At 38.3% G+C, this 23,797-nt stretch overlaps 1 protein-coding gene across 4 annotated transcripts in view; it reads right to left on the reverse strand.

Annotated features, from left to right (window-relative positions):
- Nucleotides 1-354: 354 nt before the first annotated feature.
- Nucleotides 355-23,797, reverse strand: part of LOC128891260 (protein couch potato-like) — a 366,536-nt gene continuing 343,093 nt past the window's right edge. For 2 of the 4 annotated variants that reach the window (XM_054150670.1, XM_054150669.1), the window contains exon 8: nt 355-673. In XM_054150670.1, the coding sequence (XP_054006645.1) occupies nt 619-673 (55 nt within the window). In that variant the 3' untranslated portion in view covers nt 355-618. Of the gene's footprint in view, nt 674-17,460; nt 18,515-23,797 lie in introns of those variants that run through there. The other 2 variants (XR_008460781.1, XM_054150671.1) reach the window with 2 other exon arrangements.

The following is a 23,797-nucleotide window of genomic DNA, read 5'->3' on the forward strand; positions in this document are numbered from 1 at the left end:
TTCTTCGTCATCGTCGTCGAATCGCAATCCAGACTCGGTGGAAAATAAATAGACAAGGTAAATAGACGGCTACGAATCGATAAGTTAAGTCGTTAAAAAATATATATACCTAGGAATTATTATTATACGCGATTATTTGGGCCCCCCGCGAGTCGCGAATCTAAAACGCTGTTTGCGCCGCAGAATTTACAGAATTTGCCTACTGGTGCTGCTTTCGAGGGAAGGGCGGACACGCACCCTTGCCTCCATGTAATTCGTGATTTTTCCCGTATTTTTTCCCCCTCTGTGTACGTGTATGCGTGTGAATATACGTGCTTCCCCCTCCCCCACTCAAATTTTATTTCATCCCCTCCCTGCTCTATGTCTAGCCTGTCCCGTGTCTTGCCTTCCTCACGGGTCTTCAGTCTTCGCAACAATTTCAGGAGAAAGTGGCCAAACCGATCCAGGAACTGTCGATGCCGCTGTTGTTGTTGTTGTTGTTGTTGTTGTTGTTGTTGATATTTGAATTTTCCTTCATTACCGTCGCAAAGACTTGGGATCCAATTGTCAGTCGTTTCGCTCGTCTTCCTCCCCCCAACCCAGCAGGGTGTAAGCACGTACGATCTTCCCTCGGTTTTCTTACATGCCGTTGATGTCGATCTTAAGGTTGCCGGTTTTCTTCTCTCTTTGATCCCTGGAAAAGCGAACAATTCGATTAAAACGGGTCGACGATGAGGACGCAAGGTGAGTATAACGCTTGGGCACCGATTCGACGATTCCACGTTGCGTTGGTTTAGTTTTATTCGAGTCGATTCGAGAACCCTTCTCTTTTTCTATTTCATCAACGTCAACGAGTACGGGGATTGTTCGGTGGAACGTTCGCATTCGTTTTCTTGTCGCGATTCGTTACCACTTTCGGCTGAGAACGCGTTGTTGGCTTATAATCGCGGTTTTTTAGGAATACAGGCAATAATGCGTCTGTTATGCATGTCAAAGGCGAAAAATTGGTTCTGATGTCATAGAAACGCAGCGTCGCTAAGGAATGGGCCGTGGTGCGCAAGGTAGATGCGCGACAAAACGAGAGAACGGGCTGAATTTTATTCGAATAATAGATTGTAAATAAAAGCTTGTTACAGTGATATATTTGCAACGTTTAATTCATTTATTAGTTATTCTGATAGGTTTTCCCTCGTTTAACGTAAATTATTAATTGATTGTTTAATTTGGACTAATTTTTATTGAACAAAGTTTAATTCGAAGATTGTTTACTTTCTATTCGTTTTTTGACATCTTTATATAGATGAGAATTTTACACATTTAGATACAAATTTAAAATAACGAATAAAAGATAATCGACTTTTGATCCGTTATTTACTCAATCAAATTTACGATCTGAATTATAGAATGAAATGACGAGGCTACGGATGTTTGTTGGAAATTAATATTTTCACAGGTATAGAAAAATAATTGAAACTGAAACGAAAATATCTATATTTTATCTATTAACGGTACAACATGTACAGTGGGTGCAGAATGTATTCGTACACCGATCAATTTCCCAAAAAACTTTTGTGTGAAATTGCAGTTTCTTAACTTCTTTTTTTTGTAATCAATATTATTTTACATATTCTCGGAAGTCTCTAAGATACGTATAGTCCAAACAACATTTGCTAGTTAATATAATTTGTGAAATTAACAAAAAAAATGCGAAAAGTATGTAAAAGTATAGAAGCAGTAAGTATTTGTACGATTCTTATGACGAACCATTTACAGTAGAGTTTATAACGTCAACACATTAGTTCATTGCTCCGTGCGAATTAGAAAACATCAAATTTCCAGGAAAGTACTTTTAAGCAATTGTGCGAATACTTATTGCTTCAACATTTTGATCGATTAATTGTTCTTTTCTTGTTAATTTCGCAGCTTACATAAATAGCAATTTTTTTGTAATCTATCTATTCTAGAGATTTCGGAGAATATGTAGAATGTTATTGTTTGTAAAAAATAAGTTAATAAATTACAATTTTACACAGTTTTTTTTGGAAATTGATCGGTGTACGAATACTTTCTACACCCACTTTATATTAATTTTGGTATTTTTGCATTTGCATAGATGTTCGCTGTCTAGAAATTATACTTCACATTAAACGACTAAAGACTTGTCTAAATAATTCTTGAATAGAACAGATTGCGAATGAATCGCTACATGGTGTTTTTATTGCATTGTCTGACATTGAACTTCATCTAGAGTCTAGATTCTAGACTCTCGCGCACCTGGTTTGCGTACCGCGCGCTGCTTATTTCTCAGTTAGCGGGGCTAGAATTTCTGTGACGTCAGAAGAAGCTTTGTCCTACTTGTACAGTTGATAATAATGATAATACATAAAATTTAAACGATTGCAACGAAACAGGGTGTAGAGTAAAATAAAACAATTCTTTGTCTGGGACTAATATTATTGATAGAAAATTAACCATGTAGAATAAATATACAATATGCAGGCTGTGTCGACAAGAAACTTCCTCGAGTCCATAACAATAGAAAACTTCATATCATTTTGTAATCTGTGGTTTCATTTTTTATGTATGTTAAATTTAGTTCACTTACATGTAGGCCTAGGACTATTCGAATATTTTATAGATATTAACCTTAAAACACTAGTGTTATACCGGGTGTCTTAGTTAAAGTGACGACTCTAAATATTTCCGTTGCTTTAAACGACACGGAAAAATTGTTTCGATAAAATTTTTTCAGTTTCGAAGAAGCAATATTACTGTACGAAAAGTATCTTAACTCTTTCATATTTTTCAAAGTTTGAACATCATAAATGGTTTTCTAAATGTGATGGGGTATTTTCATCATTTTACTATTATAGCTGATGAAAATAACTCTTCACAAAATACCCCATCCAATTAAAAAAAATATTGATTACCCTGGAATTTCGGAAAATATGACGTTGAGATATTTTTTCGCATAGGTGGTAATACTGTCTCTTCGAAACAGAACAGTCTTGTATTAGAACAATTTTTTCGTATCGTTTAAAGCTATGGAGATATTTAGGGTGGTTATCTTAAATGAGACATTGTATACAATATCATTAATAAAATATCCTAAAAATAAATAATATTATTTATAAGAATATTATTTTATCTTTAAAAGAATTATTGATAAAGAAAAAATAAAGAAAATAAAGAAAAATAAAATTCTTTGATAAAGAATTATTTCTTTCCGATAAAAATCGGTGAAAACGCACAATTGAAGATCATGAAGGTATATGAACGTGTAATATTACTAAATTTTTACAATCATACATCGAAAACGAACCTGAGATCAGAAAGATATAAGGAACTTCATTTATTTTATCGACTCGAGGAATTTGCATATTTTGGCTCGTTCTGTAATTTTGAAACAGCCTACATAAGATATTTACGTAGCTCTTTGATCTATCTCTTTAAACTTAAAACGCTTTGGTCTGGTTTCCACTAACGACGACGGAATTTGAACGCGTCATCGGCTTTCGTTCTTCGTTAAATCAAATTGAATGTACGAGGTATGAAAGGAACGCTCGGTCGCTTCATCGCAACCTCGTTTGTCTCTGTACCATCCATTTCACGGTTTTTGTTCGAGATACCGCTTGATTTACAGTCGCGAGGAGAAAGCCGTTCGGCCGTGGAGTTGATCCAAAGTGCGCGCTCGTCAGTGCCGAAGATTTTTTAGAATCACGTGTAAAAGCAAACCCTTGTTGTCGAGTCGACCGACTCCTTTCCTTATCCTCAATAAATTACGTACAGGGTGCCTAAAAAACACAGTCCGTACACTTTTCAATTCCGAGACATAGTCGATTAGTTTTAGAATCTAACCAGAAAATTGAATAAATCGTATTTGTTTAGACCTCACAGAGCGTTCACAAATGTGATTCTTATATTTTTTTGGTGTTTCGAATTTTGTATTGGATTTTCATTAGAAGTATGGAATTTTGTAATAGAAATTACAGTTGGTTCGATGTGGAGATGAAAATTAAATCAATTTTTCTTCTTGATGATGTTACTTTCAAATAATATTGATTCTTTTACAATCATTACAAATTAATCATAATGACTTTGGATCGTAAAATTGATTCAATTAACACCTCCATATCAAATTAAATTGTACTTCTCAGTATACAATTTTAAAAAGTATGTATTTGAAATTAAAATTATTCTTTTAAGTTTAAATACGTTTTAGTGTTGATGTAAAAAAATGTATGTAGCACCAGATACGGAAAGACCATGTAACCTGTAGTTTGTGAGAGAGATGGACAACATTTTTATTCAAAGAAAAATTGTAAATAAAAAATAACAGATTAACAAAAATTCAGAATATTCTTAAAAGAAAAATTAGAATACGAATAACAGGATGAAACAATCTGCATTAAACAAACAAAGCTGTAAATATTCGATCAAACTAAATTACGAATAAAATCGAAGAATTTATTCGTAATTTATTATTCAAATAAAATTTTGTTTATCTCTGATCGATCTATTTAAATTTTCTATATTTCTTATTGCAGAATTATTTGAAACTCAACAATATATTTAAAGCCAGTGATAAATGCTGAGGCATTATGAAAACTTTGTTTTACAGTTACGCGATCGAAAAACGTACAAAAGAAAACCCACGTAAATGCGTGAGTAGCGAAGTGGAGCTAAAGTGCAGTTATTAAGACCTAACCTCGTTGCGCGTTCAACGTGTGCGAAATGCGATTAGAGACGCGCCGAATCTTTTCAAACGCATGCTTTCCAGCGGTAACCGTTTTGTATATCTCTTGTAATCGCTTGTAAATAAATACCGCAGCATTAATTACTGGCCTGTTTAAGGGACTTGCTTGTAGTCCGTTTACGTGAGAATAGGTGAGAATTGTAAACTCTGATGTATTGTAGTTCTCCAACAAATTCAAAGTCAGCAAAATGAAGACTTAAACTCTTCCTAATTTCAAGTGAAGTACAAGATCGTCTAATTTCTACAAAATTGATACTTTCGATGTGGAATAATGAATTTGGTAATAGAATTATTCACTATCTATGTGTACCCGTTACTTTTTTTTTGATTGTTTGATTTAAGGTTATATCAACTACAAGATTATTACTGACCAATGGTTACAATTTAATTACTGTTTATCCAATATATTACGTTTAATTAATATATTTACTAATTTGAGGAATTTCCACGTTACTTTGATACCAAATAGTTAACGGACATGCAATTCATGTTTTTATTACGATTATCTCTGTATTTTCTTGTCAAAGACTATTCTTTAAACTTGATACGCCACATGCAATCATGTTGGGTGCGATTTTTTAGCACAATGTTACAATTTCAATTAAATCTTTAAACAACTCTTATTGATGATGTAATTTCATTATATTTGTAACAAAATAGATTGGTATGCATTATAAAAAACATAACGATTGTATTTTGGTGCTGGCATAAAGAGGCTATGTTATTTACACTGGAACTCTAATCGGCTATATCTCGGAAACAAAAAGTCTTTGGACCCATGTTTATCAGGATTCTTTTCTTAATTTCAACGAAAATAACGGCTACCTTTTGTTTATTTTGTTTTTTATTCTTTATAATTGACCGTGAGTTACCGGTGCCGTTCGCAGCGAGAAGCGCGTTAATGAATCTGTCATTGTTTAAGGCAGTGTTTCTCAAGCTTTACGGATCCCTTAAAGAAGACATTTTTTCAGGCTCCTAGAGTAGAAATAGATTATTATTTCAAAATTGTACTTTTGCACTTGTTCTTTGGACAATGCGCTCGCTCAACAAGTTTAAATATAATTTAAATAATTTCGTAATTATTAATTTAACTTATTATTTTAGGATTACATATCTAAACTGACTCTTTGAAAATGTGCTCGTTTAAAAAGTTTTAATGCAATTTAAAGGATTTTGTAATTCTTTATTTCAATTTTCATACGCTGTTTATTGAAGCAAAGGTAAATATGATGTAAAAGTAACGTAGTCGTATGGGTTACCTGGGGAATGTTGTATTAAATCTGGCTCGTGGCAAACGAAAAATCTAATAATATTTGCTACTTTTGTATCTTTGACAGACGCAGATTGAAATGTGAGTATAAGATAAGAAATTTCAGTGGTTACAAAATTCTAAGTTACTTTTACTACTAATGATGGATATTTTTATCCGGTATATTTAGCAAGAATAAAATACTATTTTTATTAAAATCGTTCCATAAGAAATCATAATTTTCTATATGTTATAATTCTTATTTGAGTGATGATTTAAACTTCTTCTAACTTTAAGTAAACTATAAGATAGTTCAATTTCAACAAAATTAATATACTATACCGATATATTACAATTGATATTCGACAAGTTAATTTATTTATTACTTGTAGACATTTTCAAAAATCTTTCAAAGAAACTACAAAGTGAATTAAATTTCTTACAGATGAGTTAAACGAACTCTCTGCATCTCCGTTAATGAAAACAAATTAAATGTTAGTTTTTTCATCTTCAATTATTCGACATTCGACATTCGACAATGAAACGAAATTCTATGTATAGTGGGTTGTAGAAAGTATTCGTACACCGATCAATTTCCAAAAATACTGTGTGAAATTGTAGTTCATTAACTTTTTTTTATAAACAATGATAGTCTACATATCCTTGGAAATCTCTAGAATAGATACAATACGAAAAGATTAGTTGTTTTGTATAAGTGATAAATCAACAAGAGAAAGCAATAAATCGAAAGAAATACAGCAGCAATAAGTATTCGTACAAGTGTTAAATTTTTAAAACTTCATTTAAAAAAAAAACGAAATTTACATTAACTTATAAATAATCAATACTTCGTGAGATTTCCTTTTGATTTTATAATTACTGCAACTCTTCTAGGCATTAAATTAGCTATCATAAATGTCGATGTTCTTCGGGGTGGGAACTTTCATTCTTTTATTAAAGCATTTTTTAAGTCTTTCTTATTGGAAATTTAATGTTTTCTAATTCTCACGAAGCAATAAACTGATGTGCTTATTTTACAAATTCTATTGTAAATTGTTCGTTACAAGAACCGTGCGAATACTTATTGTTTCTATATTTCTACCAATTTTTCGTATTTCCTTGTTAATTTCGCAAATTATAGAAACTAGTAATTGTTGTTTGAACTATTGGGTTGTCCGGATAGTCCATATCGATTTTTTGTAGGTGGTACAGGTCTGAATATATCGAAGTGGTTGAAAACAAATAACATGTATACATCCCTTAAAAGATGGAAAGGTTGTGGAACAAAATGGCACCGATGTAATTCAATAAATATATATTAAAATTCAAACGTGTTTTTGAATTTTTCATAGAAATTGGCACGAACTTTCCGGACAACCTAATATATTCTAGAGATTTCCGAGAATATGTAGAATATCATTGATTATAAAGAAAGGAGTTAATAAACTACAATTTCACACAAAAGTTTTTTGGGAAATTGATCGGTGTACGAATACATTCTACACCCACTGTATGTTCATCATCGATTTTATTATCCCATGTTCAACTTCATTAAAGTAATGAAAAAATTTCTCCCACTTCTATAAAGTAATACTCAATATACAATGTGTCTTAAAATAAACTACGCAATCGTCTCTGTTAATGTAATTCCACTTAGCATAGTATTATCCAATTCTTTTCCTTTGAGAGCTTGAAAACTCCCAGGGATCCGCGTGCCTTGATTTGAGAAACATTGGTTTAAAGAAGGATGAAGAGACAACCTACATTTGTCTCTTTCCCGAATGAGGTTCCTCCCACGGCCGGGGAGAAGAGACGCCTTGCCATTGAGTAATTTACGTATCTCATTAGGCCGTGGTTGCGTCCGGACTGAAAAGCTCTCTTTCACGGGCTTTCGGGGATCCTTGGTCGTGGAGGAGGAATGAAAGAAAACACAGGACGGTCGCGCCGGTTTATTCACGGCAGAGAAGAGAGAAAAAAGCGTTCTAATACACATCAGATATTCCTTCAGCAGCCACGTCCGTCTTGGCGCCGCGCTGCCAAGGCGTCTCCGTTATAAAGTGAAATGAATTAGTGACGATGCGTTTCGTCCCGCAGCCCAGCCCCAAGCGGAATCTACCGATCTTCTAATTTCAGGGTGGGGAAGGTCGGGCAATCTAGCCTATTTTTCACCAACGCCAAACCACACACGTCATTCCGATCGAATCCTCAAATTTGTATTACATACCTAGTATTTTTCTTATGTTTATATTTTTATAACAAGACTGGGGGTCGCAATTGAATCGAACGTTAAACTCTCGTAATAGTTATTCGTGCATCGTTTAAGTGGACACAACACTGTTACATTTTTACAAAATCGATTTTTTCTTTTAATCTCCTGAAGGAGGCATATTTCAAGTTGGGAAAATTTGAAAAAGAAATCTCTATAATTGCTAGAGTGATTAGTACAATTCATGTATATGTATGTACGTTGGTTTTTGTTGTTTTATGTTCTTGTTACATGTACTTTGTCGTTTTATGTTGTTTTATACTGTGTTATGCAGTATTATTGCGTTATATGCTGTCTTATGCAGTGTTCTGTCGTTTTGTATTCTGTTAACCTATGTTATGGATTGTGATGCAGTGTCTCATCTTGTATGATACTGCTCCATGTTGTACCGTGTTATGTTAGGCTGTATTATGGTGTCATTATGAGTTGGATCTTCGTTTGCTTATATGTTCAATAAAATATACTAAAAGTTTGAAAATAATTCACCACATAATGTCTTTACAAATATTTTCAGAACTACATTTTTGGGGCTGTTACAGTGTTGCGCCTCTCTAAAGAGGCCAATCGTTTCGTTAATTTTATATCCAAAGTGCAATCTAAAGTTAAATATCTAACGAGTGGTGAGAGTTGTAGTACAAGGCGTTAACAACAAGGTTCTAGACTCGGAGAGCATTTGAGTACTAATCTGAATAAAAAATGTTTATAATCAATATGAATCAGAAATTTAAAAAAACTTGCTGTAAGACTCAAAAATTACCTTGCATAAGTTCATTTTTTTCGTTTCATGCTTAAACCGAATAAAGAAGGTACACATAGGGTACGTAACGAATTATCAGACTCAAACGTAGACAGATCCGTTGCTCTCGTTATCGATTACTCGAGAGTGAGACAAGTATCTGATCGTAGGATTCCTCGCGAAAATATACAAACGCAAAAAGCAACGGAAATGATGGTTTACACTAACAATTATCTAACAATGCCCGCGCTCGAGAGAACATACTCGCGCCAACCGGTCTCCAAGCTATTAAGACGAAAGTTTCTTGTTCCTAATATCATCCAACTTGACGCTATGCCTGGCTTCTCGTGCGAAAGTTTGTCTATCTCGCTACTTCCTAGTGTTTGCCGCAGTTGCCCGACGTTCCCCCGAAAGCTCGTCGCCGACAGTAAGATTACTAAGGAGAAGCGCGGTGGGTTTTGGTGCAAGGGTGCTCGAATCAAATACACATATCGTAAGGTCACGTTCAGGGGGTGGTAAGTTGAAAAAAAAGAAATTGAAGAAGATTAAAGAAAAGACGACCGGACACAGCAGAAATAAACGGTACACGGCATACATGGATGCAACGAAGGTGACAACGAAGAACGAGCGGAACCGAACGACTGGTAAACGGAAGAGGAAGGTGTGAATTCTTTAAGGGGCTAACTATCGTAAGCTCACAAGAAGAAAAGACTTTCTTTTTAAACTTTAAGTTCACGTAAGAAATAATTGTAAAATGTAAATGCTTTTGTACATAATAGTAGACATGTTAAACTAATAATACGTGCAATTGATTTGCTTATTTATAATCATTTTTTTCACTGATAGCCACGTGAAATTTGTCCTCTTATTTTCATAGTTAACATGATAGCTTGACATTGGATCATCCGAAAGCAATAAAATCAAACACATTAATATATAATATAGTTTTGTCGCTATCGCTTGTGCTAGAATTATAATTATTCATCAATATTTAACTGTATTTTTAAACGATCAAGGTTCCAAAAAAGTGATTAATATAATTAAAAACAAACGAAGAAACTTTTGTTTATTAGTTTAACATATCTACTATTACGTATAAAAACACTGACATTCCACAGTTATATGTATGTATATTACACGAAATCAAAATTCTTACAAAAGAATCTTTTTTTGTCGCATGTGCAGTAACATCCCCTTAAGTTCCGATAAATGACGGCTTGTTGTATATACTTTTAGGCGGCAAAAAGAAAGGAGGGAGGGTAGAGGTAAAGAACGAAAACAGAAGAAACGAATCATCGTAGCGGAAATCGAATTACTTTCGTACACCAGACCAATCGCAGGCATGTCCCTCGCGAGGGGAAAGTGAAACAAAGATGGACAGACAAGATAGACGAGATGAAGAATAGAGAGAGTATGGATCGCCAGATTGTACGATCCATTGGCGATTAGCGACAGATAATTGGCATTTGACACCGTCGATACGAGTGGACCCAACTTCGGCGGAGCCTTTGATCGCGATCGAGAGCCGACGATCCGGTCGCTCGTTTCGCAATACGGACGCTTTATGCGATTTGGAAACTATTTAGGGCTGGGACCATTCGAGTAATGTAATGTCAATGTACTTTGTTGCTATTCGGATAGTACGAATAAACAATATTGCTAGTTGTATTTTATGGATTTTGTAGATTGCATTAAATGGCGATGATTGAACGAGGATAATAACACTAGTTTACAGAAAAATGTTTACAGCACTCAATGCCACACTTTTTTTCTTATGTATTTTGGTCTACTGAACTCGAAAATCGCAAGAAAAAATGTTTCTATGGATAGGTTTTTTTTATATGAATTATTGAATTCTTTTCGATTTTTTCTGACATACCTTCACATTTTAGGCCATATCTCGAGTCAGAAACGTCCGATTGAGTCGCGCAAGACGCCATTTTAAAGATAATCGAATTTCCAACCATTGCTTTTCACATTATTTTCCAATCGGTTCAATCGCTTTTCGGCTAAAATAGAACACGAATATTTATTTCTTCCATCGCCATGAAAATATAGAAATTGTCAAATTATGTCCAGTTTCTTATTGTTTACATATAGATCGCACTTTCACGAAGAAAACAAGCTTTTACTGAAGAAAATCTATGGATACCATAAATACCGGAGTTAGGAACAATTGAGTAAAGGTACAAAACTTCTAATTTTACTCTGTTTTTGTATTTTTTTCCTATTTATATAGGAAACATTTATTTAATTAATTTCAATTAGAAATAATTTCGGCCTTTACTTTGTCTTCTGTTATTCGTTGGGTTCGTTTCTCTGATGAGGCATCAAATGTAGTCTTCCAACATTCTTTCAAAACAATATCCTTGATAGCGCTGCTCAATAGTTTAGTGCTTCTAGCTCGGCAGAGTATGAATTATAAGAAAGTTGTTGAAGATTTGCTAATAAGTTATGCAAAAATGGGTATGGAATATATATTGTTACTCTATTTTATTTGACAAAATGGAAAAATTTGTACATTTAATTTCAATTTTAATTTTAACAGGCGTACATATGTCGTTCAAAATTTATTTTTTATATTCTCACTTGGATTTTTTCCTGGAGAATCTTGGCAATGTAAGTGACGAACACGGCGAAAGGTTTCACCAAGATATAAAAACTATTGAGCAGCGCTATCAAGGATATTGTTTTGAAAGAATGTTGGAAGACTACATTTGGTTCCTCATCAGAGAAACGAACCCAACGAATAACAGAAGACAAAGTAAAGGCCGAAATTATTTCTAATCGAAATTAATTAAATAAATGTTTCCTATATAAATAGGAAAAAAATACAAAAACAGAGTAAAATTAGAAGTTTTGTACCTTTACTCAATTGTTCCTAACTCCGGTATTTATGGTATCCATAGATTTTTTTCAGTAAAAGCTTGTTATCTTCGTGAAAGTTCGATCTATATGTAAACAATAAGAAACTGGACATAATTTGACAATTTCTATATTTTCATGGCGATGGAAGAAATAAATATTCGTGTTCTATTTTAGCCGAAAAAATCAATGTTTCTCATATATATTGGCTCGTAACACTTAAAAGATTGAACCGATTGGAAAAGCAATGTGAAAAGCAATGGTTGGAAATTCGATTATCTTTAAAATGGCGTCTTGCGCGACTCAATCGGACGTTTCTGACTCGAGATATGGCCTAAAATGTGAAGGTATGTCAGAAAAAATCGAAAAGAATTCAATAATTCATATAAAAAAAACCTATCCATAGAAACATTTTTTCTTGCGATTTTCCAGTTCAGTAGACCAAAATACATAAGAAAAAGAGTGTGGCATTGAATGTACTTTTTTTTTTATTTTGTAAACTAGTGTAATCGTAGATGAAACATTTGTCAACCATGTCTCTTCATTTAATTTATTTGCTAGATACGTAGGTTTGTAATCCGAATAAATGAGAAGTTATTTAGTTTGTCGATTAACAAGCACGATGATGTTTCGTCTTAATTAAAATAATAGTCAGTTAATTAGTTTGTGTTAGTTAAATCAGTTAGAGAATTCTCAGAGAGGTTTCTTCCTAGCGGTTTCTGCCTCATGATCTCTATTTACTGGATGCAGCGTAGGCTTGTTAGCCTCTCCGAGGATGCAGAGGCCCCCATCGTTGAAAAAGAACCACATACGCCGCTTGTATGGCTGTCTAAAGTAGATCCCCATAAAAAACTTCAAAAAAGTAAAAAAATTACATCAAGTACATGAAAAAGTAGAGGACTTAAGGAGTAATCATAGAAAAATAGAAGAGCCACCTAAAAAAATTCAAGAAAGTAGAAAAAGATGTGAAATCGAAATGAGCAGCCAGTACATGAAGGTCCTTTCCAGTAAAGTTCAAGATGACCCTGTGTAACATAATATCAAATTCGGTGCTTTCCAACTATGCGCAGCTAAAATACTGTGTTCAACAATGCAGACGTTCAGACCCTAATGACAACTCATGTAAACTGACTGCTCCGCACTTTGGTGGTGAAATGAAGAAGCTTAATAGTGTATGAACCACAAACTGAGACTGTTTAGACATTTGCCTAGATGTCCGTGGTCTGGAAGTCAAATGCTTGACGTGGCCAGGCAAGGTCAAGGTTTTGATGAATAAGAATTATTTTAAAATGTAAAATAATGAAAATGTACTCATATTGTCAGCGTTTTAAACTGAGAAATTATCTGAAAGCCTGTGAGAGGAGAGGTATTTGCGTCAATGAGTATCCTTAGAAATATTTTAAAACGCAATAAAATGAAAATGTACTTATATTGTCAAAGTTTTAAATTGACAATTTATGTGAAAGTCTGCGAGAGAAAAAGTATCGGTATTGATGATCTGAGAATGCTTTGCCTGGCCACGCCAAGCATTTGACTTCCAGGCCGCGGACATCTAGGCAAATTTTTAAACAGTCTCAGTTTGTGGATGATACACTATTTAGCTTCTTCATTTCACCACCAAACTGCGGAGCAGTCACTTTACATGAATTGTCATTAAGATCTGAACCTCCGCACTGTTGAACACAGCATTCTAGCTGCGCATAGTTGAAAACCACCGAATTTTACATTGTGTTATACAGTGTCGCCTTTGCACTTTATTGGAAAGGACTTTCATGTACTGGCTGCTTATTTAGATTTCACATCTTTTTCTACTTTCTTGTAGTTTTTTTATGGCGATCTTTTATTTTTCTATGATAACTCTTTGAGTCTTCCACTTTTTCATGTACTTTGCGTAATTTTCTTACTTTTTTGAAGTTTTTTATGGGGATCTCACTTCTTTTTACAAAGATAATTTGTATAGTGAATGACGTAAAATAATAGAAAATGAGAGATCAGTTTAAATCCTTTAAGGTTTCAAAAGTACGCGGAACGCATTGCAGGAAGTCTCATTGCAAGACATTTATTAATGAAAAAATGTAATCACTTTATCAGTAACATTTAAATGCAACTAGACTTTCTTTCATGTGTCATGGGTACGTTTGAGAAATTAAAGGACTAAGTCTGACCTCTCTTTTTCTATGTTATTGTAATACAATAAATTATGTGTTACAAATAGTGGATCTCTGTCCATTTTCTCATTATTTCAATTTCTTGCAACAAAACTTTCTGCCATGCATTGTGTGTAATTTTGAAAATTCTAACGACTGAAACTGATATTGCAATACAATTAATTGTGCGTTACAAATAGTGGATTTTTTTTTTCATTTCTCGCTTTATCTTTAACATTCGAATTTCTTGCAACAAGACTTTCTGCCACGTGTTCTGCATACTTCTGAACTTTATTCTAATACAATAAATTATACGTTACAAATAATTGATTTCTTTTGTTCATTACTCGCTTCATCTTTAACATTTAAATTTCAGTGCAGTGAGACATCCTGCCATGCGTTCTGTATACTTTTAGAAACTTAAAGGACTGAAGCTGTCTTTCCTATATTTGGCTTCAGACACATTATATATATTGTAGACTCTATGCTTACTATAATAAAAAACAAATGTATTTTTATTTTAAGCTCTACATTAATTTGCAAGTAAAATAAGGTTTGTATGTGTTATTTACAAATAAAATTAATGTCATATGAGTAACCCAAAATTTATTATATTACAATACCAGATTCAGTCCCTTAAGTTTTCAAAAGAACACATAACGCATGGCAGAAAGTCTTGTTGTAACAAACTTAAATGTTAAAAATGAAGTATGAAATGGAAAAAGAGGTCCACTATTTCTAACGCACGATTTATTATATTACAATACCAGATTCAGTCCCTTAAGTTTTCAAAAGCACGCAGAACGCAAGGCAGAAAGTCTTGTTGTAACAAATTTAAATGTTAATAATAAAGTGGGAAAATGTACAAAGAGATCCACTATTGGTAACGCACAATTTATTGTATTATAATTCCAGTTTCAGTCCTTTAAGTTTTCAAAAGTACGCACAATGCATGTCAGAAAGTCTTGTTGCAAGAAACCAAATGTTCCAAATCCAAACTGACAGTTACAGGTTAGAAATGAACGAGCGGCATGAGTGACAGTCATATTACAATTCTGACCGATGAGCCTTGCCGACTGATGCCGAGACTTGACGAATCGACGAACGGCCTTAGTTCCTATTGGCTAAGTGTTGACGAAAACTTTTTTGTCAAAGGAAAAGAAAAATGCTGCAGTTTTTGACACAGTCATGATATGATATTACGATATCTCTGTCGTTCGTGGACCGATTTTATTGATTTTGGTTTTATTCGAAAGCTTATGTGCGATTTGCATCAGAAAAATGCCTTTAGATTTAGAAAATACAGCAGGCGTGACGAGATATTAATGACAGAAGTTTCGGGTTAGGTTGGAATCACGTTTTTTCGAGTAAAAGATACGCGGTAGCGCCAACGTCAGGCATACAGGGTGTCCAAAAAATGTTGGAGATCCTTGAAAAGGGTGGTTCAGGGGGTGATTTGAAACAACTTTTTCCTTAGCGAAATTGTTGTCCGAGGCTTTGTTGAGGAGATATTAACGGAAAACACTGACCAATCAGAGCGCGCGTATACTGTTGGAGCGGCCGCAATAGCGATGGCTACGCGCTAGGTAGCCGCTCTCGTACTCGAATAAGTGACTCGACGTGCATCGAAGGATATTGACGCGGCCGCTCAGCGCGTAGCCTTCGCTACCGCGTCTATAGATACTTCATTTTACAAGGTTTGAGCAAGCTTTTCGGAACAGACTTTTCTGTTTTCTTATTTAAAACGTATTAGATTGCATTTTTGCAATTTTTTATTACACCACGGGACGCGATAACTTGTGCTACTCGAATAATTAAATAACTTCCGATTTAAATCTCTAGACTTAACCCACCTATCTTTTATATAAATTAAACTGATTTTGTATTGGCATGAACGGAACGTAGTTAAACAATTTATATATAAGCTCTCTCCACTACTGTTATTATTTTTCACGTTTATTTTAGCTCAAAACTTCTTTTTTCTCCGAAATAGAAAAATAGGTTATACTGAAGAGCATTGAAGTTATATTAACGTATCATTATGACTAGAATTGTCGATTACCATACCAACCATTTATAACTTTAGTTTAAGTAGGAATATTTAATCGTCATTTTAGGTTCTCAACCTGGTCTCCATTACATTGAATCTATACATACATCGTTCGTTCATTTTATAAGGAACGTAGTCTGTTTTATACAAATTATTGCACCTATTAGTCCAGTCTTGTTTGTTACAAATTACCAATCTTGTATATATGTGTTTTTTTTCGATAACATATTTACATTGTTTTTCATGAATCTTTAATTACTTATATTACAATGGTTTACATTATTCTTTAATCCCTCATAGCTGGAGTATCTCGGAATCGCTAAACCCGTACTGTAGCTACAATTAAATATAGTTATAGCACCTGAGAGTATATACATATATTAAACAACCTAAATTCTAACCTAATTTCCATTACAACATACATATATGTATGTATATACGAAGATTAGTAGCCATAGATGTTTACTTATTACTATTATTTCAGCAGATTACGTGTGTTTGCTAATTACAGTAATGGTAGAAGGATAACAATAAGCAAAATTCGATATCTACTAAACTTCGTATAGTTGCATTGGAATGACCACCAGGATGAGACTGATAGAGATAACTAGAGTTACAAGTAATTGTATATAGAAGCATAGAATTAATTTCTGCATCTAATAATTACAACTGCCTCATTCAACAAAGCATACAACATAAACTGTACAATTTTTATAAAAATACGTTTGAAGAAGAAAATATTCTTCTATACTATACAATCAAATATAAATTGTTTAAGTCCGTATAAATGTATTGGAAGGACCATCATATGGATATTCAAGTTACACGTGTAAATACATCGTAATAGAGATCACGTTGAGGATTTAGAAAATTTGTACTTTAATGTACAAAATGACGAGTGAATATACCTGTTTAAACTGGAGTTATAAATAATCAAATACAGAGGCACAGAATCAACTTGTACGCTTAATAGATACGAGTACGATCAATCACGGAGCTCTCACAACACTATCATTGCAAATCGTTGCGTCTACGAATCTTATTAGACACCTGGACGTGGAAATCGAGGAGAACGCGTGCATTCGATGCGTTGTTATGCCGCGAATGTTAAGGACGCGTCAGAACAGTACGTACAGAGGAAATGTGGCTGATTCGCTGGTGACCCATATCGTTCTTTTAAATTCCTAGCTGCGTAATTATTTCCAGAGCGTAGTACGGTACTCGGTATTAAATTCGTCGTTTCCAGTTCATTGCACTGTGGCCTGGATACGCTCGAAAAACTGAACGTATCTAGGAGGATCGTTCTAATAGATGAGCCATCTCAACGTGTGTACCCCTTGGCGAAGTGATTTGCTTTTCTTTCGCGATTTTCCAATCTTTTTCGCTCCGTTGCGAACTTTCATGGAGCATTTATTATTTCCAACGATTTTCTGTGAAATGCAATCAAGTAGTTGTATCGTAATTGTACAATACAAATAGGATTGTTCTTAGGATGCGATCGATGCGATTATTTTTGAAATTTGACGACCAATTGGGTGTTACTTCCTACGAATTACATATGTCTGTTCGAAAGGGGACGTACATGGTGGAATCGTCTGTTTTGTTGTGAATATTGACAAACATCACATGATTGACTATTTTCTATTTTTATGAATCTTGGTATGTAGAGTGGGAGAGCATTGATGAATGTTGCATCGGTGCTTTTTACATTGGTTGATATTCATATTTAATGGATGAAAAGTACGTTTAAAATTGTGGATGAAATACCTGTTGCATTAAATATCTCAAAAACTGATGCACATTGGAAATAAATTGGACATGAGTGTAGCATGATTTTTGACGAACAGTTGTAAGCTTTGCATTAATATTTCAAGTCATAGTTGACGCCACCGTAACCAATTAAATCTGAATAGCTATTAAAAACGAAACTTTTTCATTGTTGATTTACTTTACTGTAAGAGATAGAGAAAAAATCGATGAACTTTATTCTGTAGAAACTAATTCTCGTTAAAAAGTATCTAAATCATTTTTTACAATTTTCTTTTTAAATTTCGAATGAATAGTGAAAAAAGAAAAATGTGTAAAATATCCATAAAAATTCGGAATATTACACATTGAACAACTTCTTGCTATCTAACATTGATTTCTAATTAGTTTTCGATGAATGTAACTGAATAAACATTTGATTCGTAACTTTGGAAAGTACTTCTCACCCTTTAACTATGAATATCGATCAATTAAAAGATTTCTCAGTGTTCCATTTGTAAGTCAAGTTTTACAAAAATCGGAAAGTATCGATTGGATGATGTTCCTTATTAGTTACAGAGATTTCAAGGTCAGTTTCGGTTTTTTTTTTATATTACGGAATGTTATAATTTTTACCGTATAGGGTGGCAGTCGTTTTTAAGTCAAGTTCAGCGACCTACAGCCAGTCACACAAGTCTGCGTACATCCATCTAATAGAGTCTGAAAAACCAAGAATGTATGGCGTTATAGGACTGTTTATGTTCATGAGGGAGAGCGAACAAAATATTACTGTATTGATGGGAATAATTTTTGTAACCGTTATTACAATTGTGTCGCTCGTATATTTATTTTCCTAAGATTATAATTTGGATTTCTTAATGTTTGCTTGCAAATAAACACTAAGAAGTTAATGAATACTGTTATTTCTCTCAAATATTTGTAACTTTGCAAACAATTAAACAGTTAACCTATGAAATTATTATAATTCTTCTATTTTTCGTAATAATGTATATTTACAAAACGTACGTAGACTTTTGTGACTGATTATGCGACAAATTCATTCAAAAGCTACAAATGCGTGACAAAATAACATTGAAGATATTGTAAAAACAATTGATCAGCCCTAAAATATTACAGTGCTTGTAATATTTGTTTACAAATTAAATAGTTCTGAATCATTAGAAATGGACTAAAATATCTGACTTAACACGATCTGTAAGTATGTATGTATTGTGATGGGGCAGACTTTTTCTGCCCGTCACGAAAGCACCCTGACCCCCGGAAGGGCCTCGCTCCCTCCTCGCCGGACACCCCAGTCCGGAGGTGGTCCGCGGAGGGTTGAAGGAATGATTGTTCTGCGGCCTTCTTTTTGTAGGCGCCCCCGCGTACTCGCGACCCACGCCGCGTCCTCGCGTGAGCGCGGCAAGTTGCCGGTCGCGGTGTCCTCCACCCCATGACCGCGGTGTGGCTACCACCAAGAAGACTGACCACTCTCGGAAAGGATATACCGCCAACATTGCCCCTTGGAGTTGCCACGAGGAGAAGCTGACTGAAGATGCTATAGTGGTGGCACACCGTAAGGAGCCCCTACAGCTCCTGGGTGGGGAGAGCCGCGAGCCGGCGCCGGCGGCGAGAAGAGCGCGACGATCGATGCGCGATCGATTTCCAAAAAGGAATTAACGGCTAACCGCGAACCGCGACGGAGTACGTGCGACGAACGAGCGAGCCCCTAGTCGAAAGAGTGTTGTGAGTTATCTCGCGCGTGCACCGAGTGTGGTTGATCCGTCCATCCCGTCCCTTTGAAAGACCACATAGAGGACATCCCCGCAATCAGGGATCCCGAGACCGATAAAACTCAGGTAGGGCCCACTGGCTGGGTTTTCTCCCTTTTGTGGCGTGCGTCTGTGTGTGAGCGCGTATCGTGTGTGGGTGTTCGCGAGTGTGCTCCAAAGCACCCTTTTGAGGTGAACTCCGTTAAGCGTCCCACAGACTACGCTGACGTGACGTGGGCCAACGTCACATCAGGCTCCGTGGGTCCATGTCAGACATGAAGCGGAGTCAGATTGACGCCATTAAAAAATGAAAATACCAACTTCCGCAATTTTTATCAGAACTTTGCGGAAACAACATCAAACGATTCCTGAAGTTTTTGCGATGAAAATGATACCACACATGACATAATTTGGACAATAATTAACGAAATTATATGAAAAATCTGATTGCATAATTGAAAAGCTGAACTGCTGTACGTAAAATGTTTATATTTTTCATCAGATTGTCGGGAAAGTAATATCAATGGATTTCTTATGTTTTTCCAATAAAAATGATCTCAAACATCACATAATTCGGATTTTTTTTACCTAAAGAAGCAGCGAATGCGTCAGCCTGTACTGCAAGCATCACTCATCAAATCGCTAACACCTTTTTTTGTCAAACGGACAATAATATAAGAAATAATCTTACCTCATAGGAAACTGATTGAGTAATAAGATGCTTTGATCATAATAAAGAATAATTTGAATTAGAAGCTCAACCACTTTGTATAAAAAGGGTTAGCTCCTAAACATATAATAATCAATATGAATAATTTTTATGTATATAAATTTACAGAAAGAAGAATAACTAATCAAATCAATTTCGTTAAAATTAATATAAATATTGGTATAAATAAGTAAATAATTATATAAATTAATTTTTTCAACAAAAAAAAAAATTCCTTATTCAATAATTTTACAAGATCTGGTAATAATGCAGTTAAATATAAATTATTTCATACTTTTCACTGCATTTTTTCGTACTTTTAAGCAATTATATTTACAGCTGCTCATATAAATTAATGGTCATATAAATTCATATAAATTAACTAGAAATTCTTTTAATACTCTTTAGTGCAGTTTTAATGTTTTCGAAATTAGTTTATCTCTCAAAAATGGAAAACAGGATTCTAGAAAGCAACCCGGTCTCCTGACGCCTTCCAACGCTCACGGAAAATCTAGTGGGTTTGATATGCTCCTGACGCGTCAGAACGCATATTTCGTCAGATAGCATCAGCCCACGTCACGTCAGGGTAATGTGAACGTTGTCGCCGCGGAGGCCTACCGCGTCGCCGACCGCCCAGACTGGGCTGGCGACGATTTGGGTTCCGTGGCGATACTAAGTAGTGGGGCCGCGCCGTTTAGCGTTTTAGCTAAGGGGCGCGGCTATGTCGCAGCGTGCTATGGCGGCCTGGCGGTGGTGAGCGTTTACGCCCCGCCCAGCCTGCCTCTCGCGTTCTTTGAGACTATGCTAGACCGTGTCCGGGACTGTTTGCAATCGCACTGCCGGGCCAGGCCAACTTTGGTCCTGGGGGACTTCAACTCAAAAGCCACGGCTTGGGGTTGCCCCGGGACCGACGCGAGCGGTGACACAGTGCTGGAGTGGGCGACGGAACTGGACCTCCGGTTGCTCAACCGGGGATCCGTCAATACGTTCTCGGGGCGGCGAGGGGGTGTCCATAGTGGACATCTCCTGGGCTTCGCCCGCCGCCGCGTGAATCGTGTCGGGGTGGCAGGTGGCGGAGGAGGTGGAAACGCTTAGCGACCACCTCCACATCCTTTTGGTTGTCTCCGCCGCCCATCACGGCCGCCCCGCCCGCCGCTCTGCGGGGCGGCAGCCGTCACGAGGGTGGGTGCTGGGCCGCCTGGACGAGGACGCGCTGATGGCTGCAGCCCTCGCCATGTCCTAGGTGGAAACACCGCCCGACGACGTTAAGGCGGTGGAGAAGTGGTTCCGGGGCACATGACGGCTGTCTGTTACGCCGCCATGCCCCGGGCCCGCACCCCGCCGCGACGGCCTGTGCACTGGTGGTCGGACGAGATCGCCGCGCTGCGAGTCAGCAGCGTGGTGGTCCGAGCCCGGTTCACGCGGTACCGCCGCAGATGGAGTCACGACCCGGCGAGGGAGGAGGAGCTGTACCGTGCCTACAACCAGGCGACGGTCGCCCTCCAGTCGGCCATCAAAAAGGCCAAGGCCCGAGCCTGGGACGAGCTCCTAGACTCTGTGGCCCGTGACCCGTGGGAACGTTCCTACCAGATCGTCATGGAGCGTCTACGATCACCGGCGCTCCCGGTTACGGAGAGTCTTGACCCCGACGTGCTCGAGCGCGTCGTCGATGCGCTCTTTTCAGATGATTCGGAGGAGCGAAGGACGGCCAAGCGAGCGGACCGGATCATCTGGTCCGCCAACGACGGGGTCACCGAAGAGGAGCTCGCCGATGCCGTCGCTAAGCTTGTGGCCCACAACACGGCCCCGGGTCCTGACGGCATTCCCGGCCGGGCATGGGTAATGGCCCTGCGCGTCCTTGGGCCCTGCTTCAGGCGGCTGCTGGACGGTTGCCTGAGGTTGGGGCGCGTGCCGCGACAGTGGAAGCGGGCAAGGCTCATGCTCGTCCCGAAAAAGGGCAAGCCCGCGGGCTCCCTCTCCGCGTACCGGCCCATCTGCTTGTTGGATAAGGCGGGAAAGCTTTTAGAGCGTGTGCTCGCTTCCCGCCTCGCTGTCCAGTTGTCCTGCGTTGGTGAGCTCGGCTTGGCTGAGTGCCAGTACGGCTTTCGCGGGGGTCGCTCGACGCTCGATGCGATCGAGTACGTCATGGCCCTCGCGGACTCGGCCGTATCCCGGGGCGGGGTGGCGCTGGGGGTGTCTTTGGACATCTCCAACGCGTTTAATACCCTGCCCTGGGGCAAGATACGGGAGGCGCTCTGGGAGTCTGGAGCGCCTTTTCACCTGATGGTCGTCTTCGCCGACTATCTGCGTGATAGGTGGGTAGAGTACCCGCACCGGTGCGGTATGCATCGGAGGAGCGTGTCGCGCGGTGTGCCCCAGGGGTCCTGTTCGGGTCCCGGCCTGTGGCTGGTGGGGTATAACCGCATGCTCCGTGGGCCCTTGCCGCCAGGCGTCGCGATCGTCTGTTTCGCAGACGACACATTCGTGATCGCCGGCGGCAGGGAGTGGGAGAGGACGAGCCGACTGCCAGAGATGGGAGTCGCCTCGGTCGTCGCTCGGATCCGTGCCTTGGGGTTGGAAGTGTCGCTGCAGAAGACAGAGGCTGTCTGGTTTCACCGGCTGCGTCTATCGCGGTGGCCGTCCCCGGCGCGGATCCGAATAGGTGGAGCCTGCATCGATGTCCGGGACCGGATCAAGTATCTCGGCCTGGACATCGATAGCCGCTGGCGCTTCGAGGGACATTTCGACCGCCTGGTTCCCTGCGTGGAGGGGGTGGCGACCATGCTTGATCGTCTCATGCCTAACCTCGGAGGACCGCAGGAGGGAGTGCGCCGGCTCTATGTGGGAGTGGTGCGGGTCATGGTCCTATACGGCAGTTCCGTATGGGGCGCAACCCTGGAGAAGTGCCGGCGTAGCTGGCACACCCTCCGCCGCCTACAGCGGCGGGTAGCCATCAGATTGTCAGGGGCTACCGCACCGTATCCACGGAGGCTACGCTGATCCTGGCGGGATCCCTCTTCTTTGATCTCCAGGCGGCCGCCGACGCCGAAGTTTATAGGCGTCGGCGGGAATACCGCCGGAGTGAGGTGGACCCGCCGGGCGAGGCGGTCGGAGAGTGGAAGCGCCAGTCGCGACGGCGCGCGCGTGATGCGTGGTGGTGGGAGCTGCTGGTCAGCCCCACTGCCCGAAAGCGAACCGTCGGCGCTATTCTGGCCAACTTCGACGGTTGGCTGGACTGCGGGCATGGCAGGCTCACTTTCCGGCTCACGCAGGTGCTCACCGGGCACGGTTGCTTTGGTGAGTACCTGCATAAAGTCGGTGCGGAGGCGACGCCGGAGTGTCACCAATGTGGGGCTGTGCTGGACACGGCTCAACACACGTTGGAGGAGTGCCCGTCCTTTGCTGGTCAAAGGCGGGCGCTCCAAATGGAGATAGGTTGGGACCTCTCGCTGTCGACCATGGCCGCAACGACGGCCGACAGCGAGAGGTCCCAACCTATCTCCATTTGGAGCGCCCGCCTTT

Source organism: Hylaeus anthracinus, unplaced genomic scaffold (genome assembly GCF_026225885.1).
Source record: "Hylaeus anthracinus isolate JK02 unplaced genomic scaffold, UHH_iyHylAnth1.0_haploid 12001, whole genome shotgun sequence".
Classification (NCBI taxonomy): Eukaryota; Metazoa; Arthropoda; class Insecta; order Hymenoptera; family Colletidae; genus Hylaeus; species Hylaeus anthracinus.